A 21,865-nucleotide genomic window follows, 5' to 3' on the forward strand; every position below is an offset into this window, starting at 1 on the left:
AGCTGATATCCTGGCAGGAATTGAAGAAAGACACACACGAAGCTCTTCCTCAACAGCTCTCAGTCTCTCTCTGTCTTTAGTTTTTATAGTAGCCAGGCTTGAGAAGCTCACTTCACACAGATATGTTGTGGAAAATGGGAGCAATGTTAAAATAGCTTTGTTTGCCAGAACAGGGAACTCCTTGGCAGCAGTCAACCAAAAACTGTCCAAAGGTAGATCAGCAAAGCTGAGCTTTAAACCACGATTTTGTCTCAGTACAGTTAGTTCTTCCTGCTCCTGCAAAGTCATGTTCTTTCCAACAACTGCTGAGCTGTATGGGTCCCTAACCCAGTCAAGGCATTCAGTGAAGGCTGAAGAGAAATAAAATGACATCTTCTCCTGGAGAGTTTTTAAATGTGCACCTATTATTTCACACAGTGCAGCAGTGTGAACATTTTGCCATTTCTTCGTTAGTGGGAACATTTCAAGGTTGCCACTTTCCACATGTTGTTACCAGAGGTGCACCTTTGAGCGGAATCCTTTTATTTTATCCGTACTTGTGAGCAGGTTTTCATTTCGGCCTTGCATTTGTGTGTTCAGTTCATTCAGATGGTGAAAAATATCCGCCAGGTATGCCAGCCTGGCACACCACTCATCACTTGCAAGCAGCTTTGCGTAATCGGACCCCTCATTTGTCAGATTCACTCTGAGTTCCTCCCGCAGCTCATACACACGGGACAGTACCTTGCCGCGCGACAACCATCGGACCTCCGTATGAAACAACAAGGTCTTATGCTCCGCTCCCATTTCCTCACACAAAGATGCAAATATGCGGCTTTTCACAAGTCGTGCCTTCACAAAGTTTACCATATTTACATCATTCAAGACAGGCGCTAGGTCTGCTGGTAAAGTCTTGGCCATGAGGGCCTCACGGTGTAAGAAACAGTGTGTAATAATTACATCTGGGTTTCTTTCCTTCACTCTGCTTACAAAGCCTTTGGTGCGCCCAACCATGGCTGCAGCTCCATCAGTGCAGACACTCGTGCAGTTTTCCCACTTAAGTCCTTCTTGTTCAAGATATTCTGATGTGACCCGAAAAATTTCTTCTCATGTTGCCCTTTCTGGCAATGCCTTGCAAAATAGGAAGTTTTCTCTGATTGCGTCTCCATCCACAAAACGCACATTCGCCAAGAGTTGAGCATGTCCGCTAATATCAGTACACTCGTCAAGTTGCAACGCAAATTTCTCACTGATACGGATCTTTTCTAAAACCACACTTTCGATGTCTGCAGACATGCCATCAATACGTCTGGAAATTGTGTTATCTGAGAGAGGGACTTTTGCTATTTCTTTAACCGCTTCAGGTCCGAGCATCTCATTTACAATGGCTTTGCATGCGGGTAATATTAATGTCTCTGCCACAGTGTGGGACCTTTTTGATTTAGCTACAAGTTCAGCTACGTGGTAGCTAGCTTTAAGGGCTCTCTCATTTACCTTTGTGGTTTTTCTCATAAAAGTTGCCTGTTTCTCCATGTGTTTACGCAGGAGAACAAAATAGTCTGCTTTCTTGTTTTGAAGCGAAGGGTGTTTCGTTTGGAGATGGCGTTTAAGCTTGCTTGGTACCATAGAACTGTTGGATAGCTTTTCACCGCATACCAAGCACAACGAAGTCGGTGTCGTTGCATCCCCGGTAAAAGTAAATCCAAATGAAATGTAACTCTCACTGTACTGTCTCGAGCTCACGGTATTTGTCTTCTGTTGATATCCACTCATACTAGGGCCTTCATCTGGGTCCGAATTTTGTCCAGGGACCAGATCGGAGTTAGAATTTTTTCTTTTCAAAAACGTTTCCATCACTGTCATCACAATCTTGCTAGATACAACGCTCTCACCGCTCCCTGTCAGATTCACGCATCACTAATTCTCTTGTTTTAACGTACAATGCTATGTACGTACTGCCATCTAGTGGTAAGGAAATTACATGATTATGCCGCTAGGCACTACTACAGCACAGACACGCGAAGATAGCATATTATTTGCAGATAATTAATTTGTTTTCAAAAAATCTTTTTAGACCAATTAGGTGAAATTTCCACGGCACACCTGACGATCACTCACGGCACACTAGTGTGCCGCGGCACAGTGGTTGAAAAACACTGGACTAGTCTATTAATGTAGGGGGGATGATTTTAATTTCTGAGCCAGCCAATATTTGTATCCCCTGTCTATTGTCCTGTTGATATGAAACTTACAGAAGTAGCTCAAGGAACAAGTGTCATTACGTAGAAAAGGTAAAATCCCTCTTAACTCTTTATTTCTCCATTTTAGAAGGGGATGCATTTTTTGGCAGAGCCTATTATTAGCCTGCCGATATCTGCATGCCCCCTCTATTTTTCTCAAATATTATCCTACTGATATGAAACTTATACCAGCAATTCATAGAACAAGTGTGATTATGTAGAAAAAATTATTCCACTCTTAACACTTTATTTCTCCATTTTAGCAGGGGATGCATTTTACGGCAGAGCCTATTATTAGCCTGCCAAAATATGCATGCCCCCTCTATTTTTCTCAAATATAATCCTATTGATATGAAACTTATACCAGTAGTTCATAGAACAAGTGTGATTATGTAGAAAAAGTTATTTCACTCTTAAATCTTTATTTCTCCATTTTAGCAGGGGATGCATTTTGTGGCAAAGCCTATTATTAGCCTGCCAAAATATGCATGCCCCCTCTATTTTCCTCAAATATTATCCTATTGATATGAAACTTATACCAGCAATTCATAGAACAAGTGTGATTATGTAGAAAAAGTTATTCCACTCATAACTCTTTATTTTTCCATTTTAGCAGGGGATGCATTTTACGGCAAGGCCTATCATTAGCCTGCCAAAATTTGCATGCCCTGTCTATTTTTCTCAAATATCATCCTATTGATATGAAATTCATACCAGTAGCTAAGAGGATAAGTGTAATTATGTAGAAAAGGTAAAAACCCTCTTGACTCTTTATTTTTTCAAGCTAGGAGAGGGATGCATTTTTTGGCAATATCGAATTTGAGCCTGCCGATATTTGCATGCCATACCTATTTTCCCCAAATATCATCCTATTGATATAAAACTCATACCAGCAGTTAAGGGAACAAATGTGATGTTATTTCTTTATTATCGCTATTGCAAGGATACTGAAGGAAATAAATCTGACAATGCGTCTTTGCTAAATGTAAAGCATGCACAAACCATTTTTATTTTGGTTTAACATAAAAATTAAATCACTTTTTTTCATTAATTTCAACAAAAGAATATTCATAACAATAGGTTTCCTTAACTCACTTGGAGAGTCCCAAAAAGATGTGAAGAGGTGCTTGGAAGCAACAAGGTGAGAAAAACAAGAACAATTATTGTTTATTATAATAAAAAATGTCATAATTGGATAACTAGAATGTTAATTTAACATTTTATCCTCTCAACAAGGACATTTATGAGAAGCAAAGGGATGAAAGTGTCAATGTGGAAATGTGAAACAGTATAACATGCCATCCAGCAAGATGTGGTTTCATGTGGTGTGTTTGCGCTTAAAGTAAGTGCTGTTTAAATATATATACTGCTCAAAAAAATAAAGGGAACACTTTAGGTGTTAAACACCTGTTTAAGTGTTCCCTTTATTTTTTTGAGCAGTGTATATATATATATATATATACATGGATGCACATGGTCCTCCAGAATGGTTCGGTAGTCCTTGGCAGTGACGCGCCCACCTAGCACAAGTATGGGGCCAAGGGAATGCCATGATATGGCAGCCCAAACCATCACTGATCCACCCCCATGCTTCACTCTGGGCATGCAACAGTCTGGGTGGTACGCTTCTTTGGGGCTTCTCCACACCGTAATTCTCCCGGATGTGGGGAAAACAGTAAAGGTGGACTCATCAGAGAACAATACATGTTTCATATTGTCCACAGCCCAAGATTTGCGCTTCTCGCACCATTGAAACCGACATTTGGCATTGGCACGAGTGACCAAAGGTTTGGCTATAGCAGCCCGGCCGTGTATATTGACCCTGTGGTGCTCCCGACGGACAGTTTTGGTGGAAACAGGAGAGTTGAGGTGCACATTTAATTCTGCCGTGGTTTTATGTTTTTATATACAGTATATATATATACAGTACAGACCAAAAGTTTGGACACACCTTCTCATTGAATTCAATGATAAAGTGTGTCCAAACTTTTGGTCTGTACTGTATATACTTGACTATGATTATTTATATTTCTTATGTAATGTAGAACATTGTCTGTTTACAAATCAATTTATATAACCTTTATGACTACTGTTCTGTCTCTTTCCACATACAGGTATATCTATCTATGTCTGAAGACAGATAGAATTATATATCAATATATTGGTATACATGCTAGTTTACGTTTTTGATGTTGTGAAAAAAAGATTAATATGAAAGTGGTTTTCTAATAATCACATTGCCATTAATCTAATGCTATTTTGTAGGAGTAGAACTTTTAAGATGATGAACAGCTTTGGCTTAACAACTTAAACTGTGCATTTCTGCCTGAAATATAATGTAATTTATGAATTATATTGCTTTATTACATGGTTGATTTATTTTAATGACAATGGAAAGAGTCTGAAATAAGTATAGCAAAAATGTTAAATTATTCATAAATGTCATGACCTCTATATGACAATCTAATACTTTGACAAATATTTTGTCTTTGTAATGAGTCCGCTGTTACTCTTCTTTCTTTTTTCAAAAAAATATATTTGCCTTTACAGTTTGCAGAGTGCATACTGGAAAACAAGGACCAGAACTTTCCATCAACAGCAGAAGCTGTTAATACCATGCGACTCAACATTTCTTCCACACTTCTCTCAGAATCAGGTATTTTTTGACATATTTTTTATTCAGTTCCTATGTGGGTGGGATACTATGTTGTGTGTAAAATCATGCACGCACAAAAAAATTGTGTTAGGTCAGCTATTTTATCTAATTAGAAATATTAAAATATTGAACTTTGCAGATGTGTGAAGTACAATCATGCTAGTGTTTATGTCAAATTCAATTAGTGAAGAACATTTCAATACACCTGGCCTTGATCTCTAATAAGTAAATTACACATAACACAGCCCAATAACTGTTGAGGCAAAAAACATAATCAACAAACTTAAAATTGTTCTAGGATACAATTACGTACACTTTTCTTGAGTAGCTTTAATGTAACTTAATAAGCAAAAAGGACTTGCAGTTTGTGAAAGTACAAAACTGGAATTATCCTCACTGCCACAGTGTCTGCAGAGTCTGTAGAGTCTCCACTGACTCTACAGAAAAACAAACCGCATCTTTAAATTAATGTTATAAAATAAACTTAATGGTATTTTTTTGCGTTTTTCTTTTTCTTTTAAATAATTCCATTTGTTAGTGTTCTTTTGAAAGTGGAACAACAATAATCCTCTGTGTAGATCTCAGTCGTCTAATCATCCCTTTTTGATAATATCTGGTCTCATAAACAAATACAAGTAATAGAAACTGTACATCATATTGGCATATTAGGCAGGCGCACATGGTGTCTGTCTATTCATGAATTGAAACACATATGTATTTAAGGTATTTCTGGGATTTATGGTAAAAGAAAGCATCACTTAGTGTTTACTTTTTTATAATTTTCTCCAACTTAAGCCACTGAAAGTATAAAAATGGCATTCAGAAAATTTTAATATGTCTACATATATATGTATGTACAAAATTTGTCATTTTGTAAATGTTAATTTTATGAAAACACAGTAATGAATATAATGGTTCACATAATACAGATCCGCTGCATTAGCCGCTGGAATGTGCTAGGCGCATTACAGAGCCCAAAAGGCATTCGGTTCCATTCAAACAGCCGAAAGGGGGTACAAAAGGCAGTTTTTGGACGATCTGCCTCCACAACTGGAACCTGATTATATCCGCTAGCTAGATCGAGGGTAGAAAACCAGCATGCGCCAGACAAGGCATCCAACGACTCTTCTATTCGTGGAAGAGGAAAAGAATCTTTTCGAGTCTTGCCATTTAGTCTTCTATAGTCAACACACATACGAATACTCCCATCTTTCTTTCTAACTAAGACTATGAGAGATCCATATGGGCTGCTACTCTCTCTAATGATCTGTGTAGCAAGTAATTGGTTGATATGGTCCTTCAGCCCCTCATAATCAGAAGGGGGAATACGTCTATAGCGTTGTTTAACTGGAACATAGTCAACCAGAGGAATGTCATGAGCTATCAGACTGGTACAGCCCAGGTCGCCATCGTAAGATGAAAAAACTGGCATGTACTGATTGAGCAATGATCTCACCTGACCTTATTCTTCCACAGACAATGAGGACAAATCCAAGTTCTCCACCTGCTGTTGCAGACTGAAGTTGTCTGGCACACCATCGTAGCTACTTTTGCTGGGACTTCAGTAATTCCTGCAGGGAGACTAACAACATTGACAACATTTAGTGTGCCAATAACAGTGCGGGGGTATACCACCACCTCAGTCGAACCAACATTAATAATGGGCACATACGCTGTACCCCTAATTACCTGGACCAAGGCAGGGGAAGCAAGCAAACCAGAAGACAATCCGGACTCTAGAGGCTCAAACAAAATGGTAGAGCCAGAGTACACAATTTTCATGACTCCACCAGGAATCCGACAGCACCCCTGACCTTAATCCTTCCAGGACTACTCCGAGGCTCTCGTGAGTCGGCAGACTGGCACTGCTGCAGTGCCTGCATGACTGACTGAGGGGTCTCAGAAACACCAGACACAGACACACCATGCAGCCCAAACAGTTCTTGATAACACTTCCTGATCACATTCATCCCCAAAACACCTGGGACTTTAGCTGGGACCTCATCACAAGGGTCCTGCACAATCAAAACACCACAGTGGGGAATCAATTTGTCACAGAGGTGTACATCAAGTTTCAAATAGCCAATATAAAGAATCTTAAGACCATTGGCAGCTCTAAGCTCACGACTGGAGGTGCTCCAAACCCCAAAACTACATATGCTGACAAAACAACCATGGACACCATCGAACCAGTATCCACCAAACATGTGACTGTCACTCCACCCATGATTACATCTGCATGAGAGCAAACTGAAATCACTTTAGAAGCACCCAAACCTCCAAGAGTGGCTAGTGAGCCAGTAGCATTCCCACCCAAACTGTGGCTCTGCAATTTGGTGGTAACATGTTTTCTGCCCCTTCAGAATCCCTGAAGGTGTGAAAATTACCTCAGCAAAGTATATGGTCTTTCTTACTGATCACTTTCTTTCATGGTTCAAAAAGAAGAGCCGTACCTTCCGTAGCAAAATCATCTTCATGCATAAAAATCCACCATCTCATGCTGCAAGGAATACCACTGTGTCATTGGCTGCTATAGGCATAAAAGGGGACAAACTCATGGCATGGTCACCATCCTCCTCTGACCTCTGACCTCAACCCTATTGAGAACCTTTGGAGTTTCCTCAAGCAGAAGATCTGAGGGTGGAATGCAGTTCATATCAAAACAGCAGCTCTGGGAAGGTTTTCTGACATCCTGCAAAGAAATTCAAGCAGAAACTTTCCACAAACTCACAAGTTCAATGGATGAAAGAATTGTGCTGTGATATCAAAGAAGGGGTTCTATGTTAACATGTAACTCGGTCTGTTAAGATGTTTATGATTGAAATAGCTTTTGATTTTAGTACATGTGACCACTTAATGCTGCAGATTCAAAGAATGATCGTTTGCAGTTCTTTATAATCCATAAAATGTTTATAAAATTTGCTGTGCATAATACTTTGGAACAGTGCATTTTGAGTTTTTTATTTTTGAAAAAAATACTGTTCTCTTTGGGAGCTTTGTTCAGTAAAATTTGTACTGTAATAGTTCATGATTTGTAAATTATACTGACCATCATTTGCATCGACCATTTAGGAAAATCTGAGAATATATCACTTGCATAATAATTTGGAACATGGTGTAAAAAGAAGAACCTCCTTTCAAAAGTGAAGCATGGTAGTGGAAATGTGAAAGTCTGGGCCTGCTTTTCTCCCTCCTGACCTGGACGAAGGTCAGGAGGCCCCATATTATCCAGGGAACCATCAATTCCCAGGACTTTCAACAAATTCTTGACCAGAATCTCCTGCCATCAGTCAGGAAGTTGAAGCTAGAATGGGAAAGGATTATGCAACAAAACAACCCAAAGCATTCCAGCAAAAGTAAAAAAGAATGACTTACAAGAAAGAAGATTCACACTCTGGATTGGCCCAAAGTCTGGATCTCAATCCCATTGAAATGCTGTGGCAAGATCTGAAACGGGCAGATTTTCTGTTTTTGACAGAAAAAATACTTTTGTTGAATAAATGATGAAAATATGTATCTTTTTTCTTTGTGTCCCTTATTTGGAAGGTCTGCTTTACAATTTGAGATTTGGATGTTCATTTCACATGATGATTTTTCTTTAGAAAAACAATGACCATGTTTGGATGGTGCACAAACTTTCAACCAACACTGTACTACAGAATTAAACTCCTCAAGATCAAAAGTTTTTTTGCAGCTGCAATAACTCAAAAGCACAAGTCTGATTCACAGCCATGTTAATGTCAGCCATGGTGTGAGAATGTGACTGTATCTGAGATGCTACAAAAACATCATGTTATCTCTGAATGAGCCAGAATGTGTTGAATATTTTTTTGTACTATTCATTTCTTTATCTTTGTATATTACGTATATACACATAACCTGCATCTTAACTCGAGTCGAGCAAATCTCAATCTCGTTGAAATCTGTTGATGACAATGACAAATAAATCTTATCTAGGATGATCTTATCTAGAATATGTCTCAACAAGATCAGACATTTTTTCCATTTCCTACCACATTGAGGCATCCTCAACACAATCACATTTAAAAGTTGAAGATGACATTAAAAATGCTCAAGATAGAAAGACTAAACTTTACCAAAACAAGGTCAAGTTCTGGTTAACCTTATTAACCAAAACAAGGTTAACCAAGTTGGTTAAGACCTTGAAAACAACTGAAACTACAGACAACACAGAATAAAGCAGGTTTCATCTGCTAAGCAGAATGTGGTGTGACTGTTCTACCTGAAAGTAAAATCTACAGGCACCAGTGACTATCTTTTATAGCTTTGTAAAAAACATGCTTTAATTTCAGAAAACCAAATCCTTTATTATTCTTTTTATTTTAGAACAGTGGCCTACAAAAGAAAAACCTCCTCGTCAGTCATTATCGCACAGTTTATATAATTAAAATATCTTTATGGTAAATCCAAGCTGAGGTAAAATACAAATGAAAATTGCTGTGTTGTTTTGAAGCAGAACGTTAAGACGAGTTGTTCCAGGTCGATGAAAAAACATCCGATTCATTTCTAAAAACATTTAGCCTTGTTTGGCCAAATAAACATTCCTCGAGTCGAGTATTTCTTCCTCATTATCAGGAGGACAGACATTTTGTAAAAGAATAAATAAAGAAAGCATTATGTTCATTCTGTTCTGTCCAGACGTAGTTAAATGTAACTACGTCTAGAGGCGGGGAATCTTAAGGCCCTGTAAAGATCATTCCTCTCTGAAGAGAAATAGTTGACTGTTAGCTACACCACAGCCCTCTGATAGAGCACCAACATATATATAGCAAGTCAGGTAGAGAGGAACAGAGTCAGCGGCTTCATGTATTTCTGTCCAGCTGGATGAGTTTCTCCAGATTCCTCAGATCCTACACCGCCTGCTGTCTGTTCTGGGTTGGGTCTGTCTCCTCCGCCTCCCCTCCTCTCTGCTGGTTCCAGTCCCTGAGGCCATTTGGAAGGCTCGTGTCTTCCTCGAAGCTCCCCGTCCCTTCCACAAACTCCTCGTAGGTTGACTTCTCCTGGAATGGCCGAGGACCCAACAGCTCCACCATGTCTGCTTTGTCTAGCACTTCCTTCTCAAGCAAACGCTTCCCCACCTGAGGATGACACCAAGGATAAACATAAAATTGCTCAATTCAATAAATAACACTGACCCACCTGTGGGAATCCAGAAATTTCAGCATGACAACAAAGACAACCTCTGTAAATCTCTGTATCAGTCCTACCCACAAACACTGAGTAGCCAACTATCACATAACCTGGCAGGTCTAATCATAGACAGCACTGAATACAAACAGGAGATGGGAACATTTACACCCAGTGGTTCAGCCTCACTTAGAGCTGTTCACTAAGATATATTCAAAATCAAACCAGGTAACAACAAACTAACACTCTTTCTAAGCATTGGAACCCCTTTGGTGGAAAAATTCTAAACCTTTCCAACAACATCTTTAGACAGCTGGTATTTATGTCAGGGTTTTCCCCAGTGTATTATAAGCCTGGCAACCCACCAGGCTTTACTCTCCCTCACAAAGCACCAGTCTGAACCTGCCCCAATCAACTCCTCCAGATTAGCAGCAGCAGCAATTAAACACCTGCTGGAATTTTGCTTTTGTAAAGCTCATCTTATGAACTACCTGTCAGTCAAATATTCATAACATTTGTAAAAAGAATCATGCAGCTTTATTGTGACAACGTGATGAAAGTGCAATATCAGCAAGAGTATCAGCTTCTGAAAGAGACAAAGGCCCAATTTCAAGGCGTCAAATTTCTTCTAAGTTACGTTTGATACATACAGTATTTGTTTAACAACCAAAGTTAACACAGTAACTTGACAGCTATAATATGAAACTATATCCCTACCTCTTTAAACGTAGGGAACAATACTGACTCCCTCCTGTTCCCTGTGCCACCTGATAAACATCTCACCTAAAATGTCTCACCTTGTCCACTTGCTCCTTCTTGTCGGTGATCAGCTGCAGGGTGCGCTCATACGCTCGATCCACAAGTCCTCTGACCTCCTCATCAATGAGCTCAGCTGTCGCCTCGCTGTAAGGCTTCTCTAGAACCATCTCACCCTGCCGGGGCAGGTCAAATGACACCTGCCCCACCTTGTCACTCATCCCAAACTGCACCACCTGAACATCAGCAAACAGAGAGAAGTGTCACAACTCAACAGAGTCCCCCTTCCTCCATATTACTTGGACCCAGCAAGGCTGTGTGTGTACCTGCGCATAGGCCGACTGTGTGACCTTCTTCAAATCATCCTGAGCGCCTGTGGTTATCCGTCCAAAGAAGACCTGCTCTGCCACTCGCCCTCCCAGCATCATGCACATCCTGTCAAACAGCTGCTCTTTGGTGTAGAGGTACTGCTCTCTGGGCAGGTACTGAGCGTAACCCAAACCCTTCCCCCTTGGAATGATGGACACCTGAAAACAAGGCAAGGCTCTTTAAATACATTGCAGTAGCAACAACTGTCCGGTTACATGAGGCACCATCGTGAATATCCTCTATCCACACACAGACCTACAACACAAAACATGTGTTCAACACCAACATTTGCAAAACTACACTAGGGATTCATGACAATCCTCTGTGCAAAGTAAAAGCTTTTAAAGTGAATTTGGGCCTTTGAATTTGGATATATCTGCTCCACCAGGAAAAAACTAAACACCCTCTCACCCCAGATATCTTTGCCACTTGGGTGTAAGCATGCTAAATCCTCCAGCTCTACTTGATAGAGAGAACAAACAAATTCCTCCTTCCTTGGTTCTGTTCCTGAATTACGAGTGTCCAACTGTTGCTGTCCAGAAGGCCACTCCATGCTTTCATATTTCCAAATATAAAACTTGATATGACTACTAAAAACCATTAGCTGATGATCAGGTGCAGCCATTTCCAGCAGTATACCACTCGAAGACAATACCTGGGTTGCCAGACCATCTGAGCTGCAACTGGACTTGCAAAACAGAAACTTGGTCAATCTCTTTAAAGAGCATAACAAGGACCAATACCAGCTCCTGTTTTTAGCACTTTTTAGCATGAAATTAAGATTTGGGGTGTTTACTCCTGTCCGTTTATTTGGACGCTAATAAGAGTTCTTCTGTAACCCATACAAATAAATCTTACTCTGTTATGAACCAGGACCAGCAGAGATTTAAAAATACAATTCTTTCTAAGACCCAGTGTTCTGTGTACATGTGTGTTGAAACACCAAAGCATACTGTCTTATATGCAGCAAGTGGTCCATCAGATTTTCTGTTAGTTACTTTATAGAAGTAGACTGAATGGTAAACAGGCTGAATTTATCCAATACTTTTCTAGCTACAGCGTTCATTTTAAGTGCTTTCCAGCATGACTACACAGAGAAACTGATTTTCTAATGACTAGATGAACAGTATCACTCTTGCATTGCTGGATGATGATTCTGATGGTTTAATATTGTCAATATTAAATTGGCATTGTTGGTTTAATATTAAACCATCAGAATCATCATCCAGCAATGCAAGAGTGAAGTCGATTTTGTTGCCATGATGTGACTGTGCCGTGTTCAGTCTCCATACTTTGAGCAGCGGGTCAGCGTGCTGCAGAAACCAGCCCACGATGGCATGGCCGGCTTCATGATATGCTACCGTCTTCTTCTCTGTCGGCTGCAGGACCTGAGTCTTCTTCTCCAGGCCTGAACACAGACAGATAATGTGAAACATGAATATAACATATACTGTGTATTCCTTTCAGTCCATCTGTTAGCTGTTTCTATTTTACATCATAAAAGACATAAAAGACAAGGTTTTCACTGGCAATGTGAAAAAAAGCTAGCAACGCAGCTAAAGTTGGTGACTGACCTCCGATGACACGGTCGATCGCCTGCTCAAAGTGCTTTGGGTTGACGGCGGGGCTCAGGTGCCTGGCAGCTATCAATGCTGCTTCATTGCACACATTAGCAATGTCAGCACCTGATTCATTGACAAAAAAATACAAACCAGCATCTTAGTCTGGATTGAATATATCAATCTATTTGTCAATAATGTTGACTAGTGCAATTTCTATACATTAGTCTTTGATCAACATTTAGAGATTTACTTCACAGCTATTGCAAAGTAGTTCAATTTCATCTGTAATGAAAAAGCTTAAGAACATTAAATCAAAGCTTCACATAAATCAAGTAGATGTTACACACCAGTGAATCCTGGTGTGGCAGCTGCCATTTTCCTTGCTAGAGCATCCTTATCCAGACTGGGATCCAGTTTGATTGGTCGCAGGTGAACTTTGAAGATGGAAGCCCTGCCTTTGATGTCTGGAGGACCTGAGAGGAGGAGGGAAAAACCCATCAGTGATGTGCATCAAGTATTTGTACATGAACACTCTGGTCTTCCAACACATGTCCTCTGAGGCAGACAATCTGATGACCACCTTGAATATTTTCAGTGATCTGGTTTGACAAGTCAGCTTTCCATAAAAGCCTGATGTTTAACCAGATTTCCACACAAACTGTGAGCTGCAGTAAACATAAAGACTGAGTGTACCGATGAAAATCTGTCTGTCAAAGCGTCCTGGTCTCATCAGAGCGGGGTCCAGGATGTCCGGCCTATTGGTTCCAGCGAGGACCACTACATTAGTAGCTGTGTTAAAACCTGAGAAACAAAATAACAAAATTTTAAAACAGAGAAATAAAAATGCAGCAGGCTCTAAAGCAGAATGTGGCTGTACCGTCCATCTCCACCAGCAGCTGGTTTAACGTGTTCTCCTGTTCACTCTGTCCCCCAAAGTTTCCTCCTCCTCTCTTTCTCCCCACAGCATCAATCTCATCAATGAAAAGGATGCATGGTGCATTTTTTCTCGCCATGGCAAACATGTCCCTCACCTTCACAGAAGCCGTGTTAGTTCAACTCTCATTTCCTGAGAAGCATTAAAATGGACAGCAACAGGGCCTGTTCCACTCACCCTGGCTGGACCAACCCCGACAAACATCTCCAGGAACTCGGAGCCATTGACTGTGATGAAGGGGACATTGGCCTCTCCTGCTGTGGCTTTGGCCAGCAGAGTCTTTCCTGTGCCAGGCGGTCCAGACAGAACTGCACCCTGCGAAAACACACTCATCAACTGACTGTTAGCCACCAAAAGAACGAGGACAGGGGACTTCCCCTCTGACAATCCTGGATTCTCTCACCTTGGGGATCTTGGCTCCCAGGTCCTGGTACTGCTGTGGGTTTTTCAGGAAGTTCACAAACTCCAGGATCTCCAGCTTTGCTTCCTCACAGCCAGCCACATCCTTGAACTTGACATCTATGTTGTCCTTCATCATCTTGGCTGTCGACTCACTCATGCTAAAGGGACTCCTTCCTCCACCAACGCCTCCTCCCATTGGTCCACGGCGGAGTGTGAACAGCAGAAAGCCAATCAGCAACAGAGTAGGGATCATGCTCATCAAAAAGGAGCTGTAAGTATGTAAGAAAAAAAAATCAACTGAAATATATTATAACATTTCTATGCAGCAATATGAAATCTAGGAATAATATTGTTCAAGTGACTAAAACATTCAGAGATGTTACAGAAACGTCAACAGACCTGTTTATTGCTCAGCTGATTCACCAATACGCATAATATAAAGCAACTTTGTTGTTCATAAGTTGGTGGCTTTGCAACCAATTTATGAACTCGTCTTACACAAAAAGAACATAATGAATAAGTTTTCTCTATATTTTTGCATGTGGATGGAATGGGACAAATTTGAATTTACTTTCACAGTAAGCTGTTCCAACCTTTATGATGACCATCAGCGCTGATGTACAGAGTAGGGCTGGGCGATAAATTAATACAATTGATGTATCAATTTGATATGTATTTTATAAATTTACAATTTATCAAATTGAAGATTTAAATTTTGGAAAATCTGGAATTTATTTTTTTTTCACCGATGCACTTTCTGTGTCTCCATAGCGATGTTAACCCACCAAGAACAATCATCTTGTTTGACAAGCGTGTCTTACAACTTATATTTATTTTGACTTGAAATTTAGGTCAACTCATGGAAGGAATAACTTAAATAAAATCCAATTTAGGGTTAGGTAGCCCAGTATGCTTCAAACTTAATGAATCATCTTTTTTTAAAATATTGACCAAATAAATTGTGATTCTAATTTTTTCCTCCGTAGTGAAGATCAAACAATGTTCTTTGGGTGTTGAAGGATTAAACTCACCCGTCACTCTCAGAGCTGTAGATGACAGCGGCCCGGTGTGACGGCTCCAGGCCCAGTTCCATGTGTGCAGCCTCAAGATTCCTCTCAAATGTATCAACGCTGCCGATGTTGAACCACACATAACTCTGAGGAACAGAGAAAGGACTGAGTGTAACAGTCTGAAACAGAAGCAGGTTAACTAGAGGACGGCTATTCAATGCTAAATCAAAGGGATTGATGAGAACTGCTTTGATGCATTTTTTTGCTGTGTTGCAACAACCATTAATAGACCTTAACATCCCCTCACCCCCTCAGCATCTGCTCCTGGTACCAGGATGACTCTGACGAACTGTTTGTTAACCACCTCCAACCGCTCCACCAGGCCTCTGCCCAGGTAGCGGTGCACAAAGTCCTTCCAGCTGATCTCTCGGCCCGTGTCTCGGAAGTAGAAGTAGAGCAGCGCCGAGCTGACTCCAGCAACAGTGAGCATCATGTAGCGGAAATCCTTCTCATCCCAGGGGAAGTCGCCCTAAAAACAGACACACCCAGCACCAAATAAAGATGATCTGAGGCCGTTACAGGTACCAGGCAACAATAAAATAACCCACAAGACACACATCGTTTGACATCTTACAATTTTCTCACTAGATTCCAAAGCAAAACTTCTTTTTTTTAAGATGCAGAAGGGAAGACTTGTACAGGTCATCTGTAGAATACGACCCTCAAGACCCAACAGGGAGATACTCTGAGAAACTCTGCAATGTTCTGCTCCAAAACTCAGCAGTTTGCTCATTTTTATAATTTTCTGCATTTTAGCAAAAGGATAGAACCATCTGTTCCATCCTTTATAAGCTATTTGTAAAGCTTACAAATATTATAATTTTACTGTTGGATCTTCATGGCTTTTTTTCCCCTGACAAACCTTCTGCATCCGACTCCACCAGTCTTTCCCTCCACCTCCTCTCTTTCCTCCTCCTGGTCGTCCTCCCCCGCCTCCTGCTGGTGCTCCTTCTTTTCCATCTGAAATGCAGACAAGAACATTTATTGCACCACCAAGAGGCACTTCTTTCCATGATGATGACTGGCAATACTAAAATATAAGAGCCTACAAATATTTCACTGCAAACACTCCTTTGTGTTATAATACAGCATAGACTGATTTTGCAATAAAATATATATTTTATTGAAATCATTTAAATGAGCTGCAACTGCAAAATGTGCAATATACAGGCCTGTTTGAACAGGAAAACATGTAAAAGTCACACGTAGCGGTGACTTTTACTGCTACGAGTGAAAAGACAACCTGAAAATCCTGTCAGCTGATTAAACTAGCAGTGTTACATAGTGCCCTTTTACAGCACAATCAAGTAACTATGTTAAATTTAGTTGTTATAAGAATGCTCCATGTGTCAAATATGACTTAAGAGAAATTTTACTTTGTAATTTAACACCTTGAAATTGGGCCTCTGTCTCTTTAAGAAACTTTGACTCTTTCTGTAACTCCGCCTTCAGGAAGTCTCCACAACATGGCTCCTCTATTAACCCTTTAACAACAGTTTTTTCTAGTGTTGCTCTGAGAAGTAGCTCCTATAATGAGCTCAGCAGATTAGTTGTTGTACCAGGTGTTTGCTAATTGCTGCTGGCTAGTCTGAAGGAGCGAAATGGTTGCCATGGGACATTAAAGGATCATCAAAAAGATCAAACATGCATGAAAGGATCAAGGCAACACTCCAGGTATGTCTTTGATGAAGGAATAACATAACATATAACACACAAAAAAGTCAATTTTACATAATAATGCCCCTTTAAAGGAAACTGATGAGCAATCTGCTCCCGGTTTGTTTCAGTAATTTACCGTATTTTCCGCACTATAAGTGCACCTAAAAACCTTCAATTTTTCTCAAAAGCCGACAGTGCGCCTTATAATCCGGTGCGCCTTATGTATGGATCAATTTTGATCCAAAACAGTTCTCGCAACTACGGTAAGCCGCTGACTTCATTTTCCCCCGTAGAAGAAGCGCATTGAGTTATTGATATATTGTTATTGCTTCGCACTATTTAGAGCAGGGGTCTCAAACTCAATTTACCCGGGGGTGAGGCTGGGCCGCATTCACACACACGGTCTCCTCAGCCGAACCTTTCTGATTGCCTATTACCATATTTGGCCATAGTCAGGCGCTGTAACAGCCGTAATTGTGTAGTGTCTCTTTAAGATACTCTAGTATTTTTAATGATGTCAGAAGTATGCGCCATGGCTTCTCTGTAGAGAGCGTGGGAGAAACGTGCTAGACGGACATGTTAGCTCCCTAACTTTTTAGTAATGTTACGGGTTGTTTGGACGCTGCTCAATTTTCATGTCTGATAATATAGCAGCCGTTCAACCAGGCTTTGTAAGGTTGGTGAAGAGCGTATTTATTAAAGGACAACACTGTGGAATTCCCAGTACCAGTGTGGTTGTGAGTTTTTGACCGTCCTGACGAATCTGCCGCCTCCTCTCCTCCCTTAAACACAACCCAAGCGTTACGGCGCCTAACCTTAATTACGTTACACTGATCAGCAACTTCCAGGTCTAGACTGGATGCTGAAGCACGTGAAGCGGGAGCGGCCGCGGAAATTGCGCATGTACCGCATGCAAATAATGACAAATAGAAAATGCAAATAGGCCCAGCCGATGTCCCGCCCCCGAGAGCAATATACTCCACCGTGATTGGTAAGTTCGTTCAGCTCTGCACACAACACTGAAAAGTGCCAATTATATCAAACTCGCGGGCCGCACTAACATTAAACTTTCATATTAAGGCGGGGGCCACAAACTATCGTGCCGAGGGCCGCAGTTGGCCTGCGGGCCGCAAGTTTGAGACCACTGATTTAGAGTGTTACTATATAGTGATTGCACTAATATTTGATTTACCGTAACAGTATCAGACTGTTTTTTACGTGTTTATTGAATCGAGGAAAAGTTCCCCTCCACTATGTGATATAAATGTTGCACTACATGTTATACCTTGCTGTTGTTAAAAGCTAAACTGTGTCACAAAAATACCACGTCACTGACTTTACCTCGGGGAAAATAATAAAACAGCTGTTTATTCATTTTGGGCGTGAACGGAGTTGTCAGAACGCTGGTTTGTAATCTATTAATAAAGTTTGGCTGACCTATCTGATTGTTTTGTTGACATTCTCTTTAGCGCAGCTCCATCTAATGGATGCATAACGTAACCCCAGCCTCTACTGTAGCGTCTATTCTATGCACCTTATATATGAAAAAAGTTTTAAAATAGGCCATTCATTGAAGGTGCGCCTTATAATGCGGTGCGCCTTATATATAAAAAAAAAAAGTTTTAAAATAGGCCATTCATTGAAGGTGCGCCTTATAATGTGGTGCGCCTTATAGTGCGGAAAATACGGCATTTGACAAGGACCACATATAGGAGTATTAGTAAAAAAATATATATATGAAAAGATGCTGGTAACAGGCTTTAGCTCTGGAGCTAATTTCCATCTGCAGGTCTAGTTTTGTGTTCTTTACATAAAAAACATAAAACTATGAAATTTATGCCATTTACAGAAAGTGTTTTTATGAATATCAATAAAAGACAATTAAAACATAAAAACCTGTTACCTTATACCCATCTCACACCCTTCTGACGCCATTTTATCTTTTTCTAATTGTTTATTACTGCATATAACAGTAATAAAAAAGCTTTACAAAAAGTTTCAAATAAAAATCAAAAGAAATTGTCTTTTAATTCAAGCAGATGATCATATCCAGCAGCTCTCACCTTTTGGCTCGGTGGAATAGACGCATCGCTTAGCTAACCAGGTTCTTTGACGAGACAGGAAATTAGCTTGACTTTGACTGAAAAAACTACAGTCCTGAAAAAAAGACAACGTCAGAACACAGCAGTTATAAAACTCTACCAACAGGAACCACACAGACTTCGATAGAAGCACCTCAAGAGTTTACCTCAGTATGAGGAAAGAAGATATTTGTTTTGGTCAGGATAGTGCTTTGATTACAGCACTAATCTGCTCTGTCAGTGTTTTAATAACCTTCAGCGACCATTATTCTAATTTAGAATTGCTTAAATGTTTTCATCCAGGTATTCATCCAAAATAAATTAGAATAAGTTCTGGACTGCAGAGGCAAAGCTGAGTCTAAAATATTGTTTGCTGTTCTCTCAGAACTATTCTTTGATAGAGTCTAATAACCCTTAATGCCACTGATCAGCAGAGAAGCAAAATGGACGTTACGTATATTCAGCGAGTTTTGCTCTATAGTGTGATTAATTCACCTTTCTGGTGTTAACCTGTTTTAATTGTTAACAGGACAGAAACTCAGCCATCCTTGTTTTTTATTTTTCTGTTGTTTTTATTTATAAAGACTAAAATTTGAACCCTTCTGTGACACAGCTTCTCCGTGAAACAGGGTCTATCTATAAAGCGGTTTACATCAACTACTTTATTTTATTCATATAGCGACAAATAAAACTGTCAAACAAATGTGATCTCAGTGCACTTTATAAAAGAAAGCATCTAATTTATATACAGAACACAGACAAACAGTTTCAAAGTCAGATATATTATTTGATTCTAGTAATTAAACAATGCGGTCAAGTTCAGTTTATTATTGAGTTGGTCCTTTTCTTATTAGTGACCATCTGTTTCACAGCATGAGACTGCATCTCTGAGTGGCTGATGTAATGCTTCCACCATGGTTCAATATTAATCACAGCTAACTTGGCGTCCTCAAAAACTACATTTAGTTGATATTTTTAGCAGGACCCCATGAATGGTGGTCTGATAGCTAAAAAGTTATAGAATCTACATATTTGTGTTTTCACAATACAATTGACGTTTCTCAATTGTATTGACTTCTTTAGACCGCTAGTCTAAAGAAGCGTTACATGTTTTTCAGTCATCTGAAGTCATCTCGGTGGTTTCCAGGCAGCCAACAATTGCCTCTAATAAGCTAAAGTGCCTCTCTTATGGAAGTTGGTCCACATGGGAGGGCGAGCTCACAAAGGTGTAGTGTTTTCATTTATCAGCAAAAATGTACAAAAAATCTGTGTTTAATGTCATCCCTAATTATTATAATGCAACTCGCTTCACGTTTGAGTATTCTATGTATGTTAGTTTTTAAACTCCAATTACTTAAAGGTTGTCTCGGTTTGGTAAATAGCCCTGTAGTCTAGTGCCGAATATGAAGCTGCTAATCAGATGTCAACTTCAGCCTCATTTTAAAACCTTTGCTCAAAACCTGAAACAGCAATATCCAGAACAAAGCATCAGTTCTGATATAATAATTGAGTAGATATGAAAACGAAATCTTAACTGTTGATTAAACACGTGAAGTGAAACTTGAGCTTAAAAAAATACAGCGGAGAACAAGATACAAATGATTTTAGATAATCTGCTAAATCTGGCCTCATGTTCAATTTATTAATGTTGTTGTTACGCAACATTATGTTTCGATTAAGCCGTATTACAGTAAAATGTGTCCATTTAACTCCTGAAGTGTCCCTGAAGGGGTCACAGTGGTGTTTACAGCAGAGAATGAGAAACAGTCAGCAGTTACCTACCCGAACCGCGAGGCTTCCTGAACCCAGTGTGCGACCTCGGGCTCCTCCGGCCCGGCAAAGAGGCAAAACAGCCCCCGAGAGAAGTCTCAGCATCTGAGACATCCTCTCTGTGGCCCCAGAAAACTTTCTAGCTTTTAGAAATTACAGTACTCTGGTTTGCTACGTCACCTCCAACACTCTAACGCCAACATGTTGTGCTTACAAGTGACGTTTTTGGTAAGAAATGTCAACGGGAGGATGATCGAAGCCCAATAAAGACTTTCTCTTTCAATGCCTGTGAAAAAATGTTTGCAATCGGTAACATAGTATTAAATAATATACATATTTTCATCTAAATTATATATAAACTGAAGAGTTTTACAAGAAAAATTAATAAAGTCTACAGATTAATATATTTTAAGCTGGTTTTATGTATTTATTATCGCTTTATTACATTCGGGCAGAAATAAAAGGCAGCCATGGGTCCTCACACTTGCCCGTCTGTCTGACTGGCTAAGCAGACCAAACACAAAGTAAAACTATAAATATTTGTATCTCATACGCAATACATGCGTAACTGTAGTGTTTCGTTTTGTACATGAGATATTAACATGAGACTTTTGTAAAATAATTCCTCCCCTGTAAAGCATGAGACAATAATTTTGTCTTTTTTCATATAAACTGTTTAAAAAAAAGTTGTAATAAGACAAGAGTCATGAGGAGAGTAATGGGCAACTGTTTTCACCGTTGACTTCATTCTCATGACTAAGTTGAGGTTGGTTTTCAATTCTAGCTTCCGATTCGGGAAAAGGCGAGTCCACCTAATTTTTCACTGCCTTCAGCATCTTTAATCGACTCTAGTTTAAAAACTACAACATCTAGGTGTTGTAGTTTCAAACCTGGACTGGAATATTCTGCTCCAATAGCAGAATATTTAAAACCATGTTTGTGATTTGTGAAACTTCAATAAAGGTTGATTTTACCACATTTTTGCATTAGGATCATACTAAAACTGCTCCAGCTCCAAAACTACACGACCTAGACACTTCAAACCTGTACTGGATTATTCTGGTCTAGTAGCAGAATATTTATAACCATGTTTGGGATTTGTGAAACCTTTTTCTGATTTGTGAAACTTCAATAAAGGTTGATTTCATAACTTTCTTTGGATCTCTGTCATAGTACAACGGCTCCAATTCCAAAACTACAACAACTAGACACTTCAAACCTAGACTAAATTATTCTCAA

The 21,865-nt window shown here is 39.8% G+C and overlaps 1 protein-coding gene across 2 annotated transcripts; it reads right to left on the bottom strand.

The window, feature by feature from the left end:
- Window positions 1-9,182: 9,182 nt before the first annotated feature.
- Window positions 9,183-20,887, bottom strand: LOC114143101 (AFG3-like protein 1). 2 transcript variants are annotated; one of them, XM_028014863.1, is made up of 15 exons: window positions 20,639-20,740; window positions 18,839-18,932; window positions 15,979-16,076; window positions 15,364-15,585; window positions 15,078-15,202; window positions 14,048-14,315; window positions 13,822-13,959; window positions 13,588-13,741; window positions 13,404-13,511; window positions 13,058-13,183; window positions 12,723-12,833; window positions 12,441-12,556; window positions 11,106-11,306; window positions 10,821-11,015; window positions 9,183-9,974 (listed from the first exon to the last, which is right to left on the bottom strand). In XM_028014863.1, the coding sequence occupies exons 1-15, from the start codon at window positions 20,738-20,740 to the stop codon at window positions 9,747-9,749; spliced, it is 2,286 nt and encodes a 761-aa protein (XP_027870664.1). In that variant the 3' UTR covers window positions 9,183-9,746. The 2 variants fall into 2 exon arrangements, with proteins under 2 accessions (XP_027870664.1, XP_027870665.1); XM_028014864.1 differs by having other exon boundaries at window positions 9,771-9,974; window positions 10,807-11,015; window positions 20,639-20,887.
- Window positions 20,888-21,865: the final 978 nt, after the last annotated feature.

The sequence above is a fragment of the Xiphophorus couchianus genome, chromosome 4 (genome assembly GCF_001444195.1).
Source record: "Xiphophorus couchianus chromosome 4, X_couchianus-1.0, whole genome shotgun sequence".
In the NCBI taxonomy this organism is placed as follows: domain Eukaryota; kingdom Metazoa; phylum Chordata; class Actinopteri; order Cyprinodontiformes; family Poeciliidae; genus Xiphophorus; species Xiphophorus couchianus.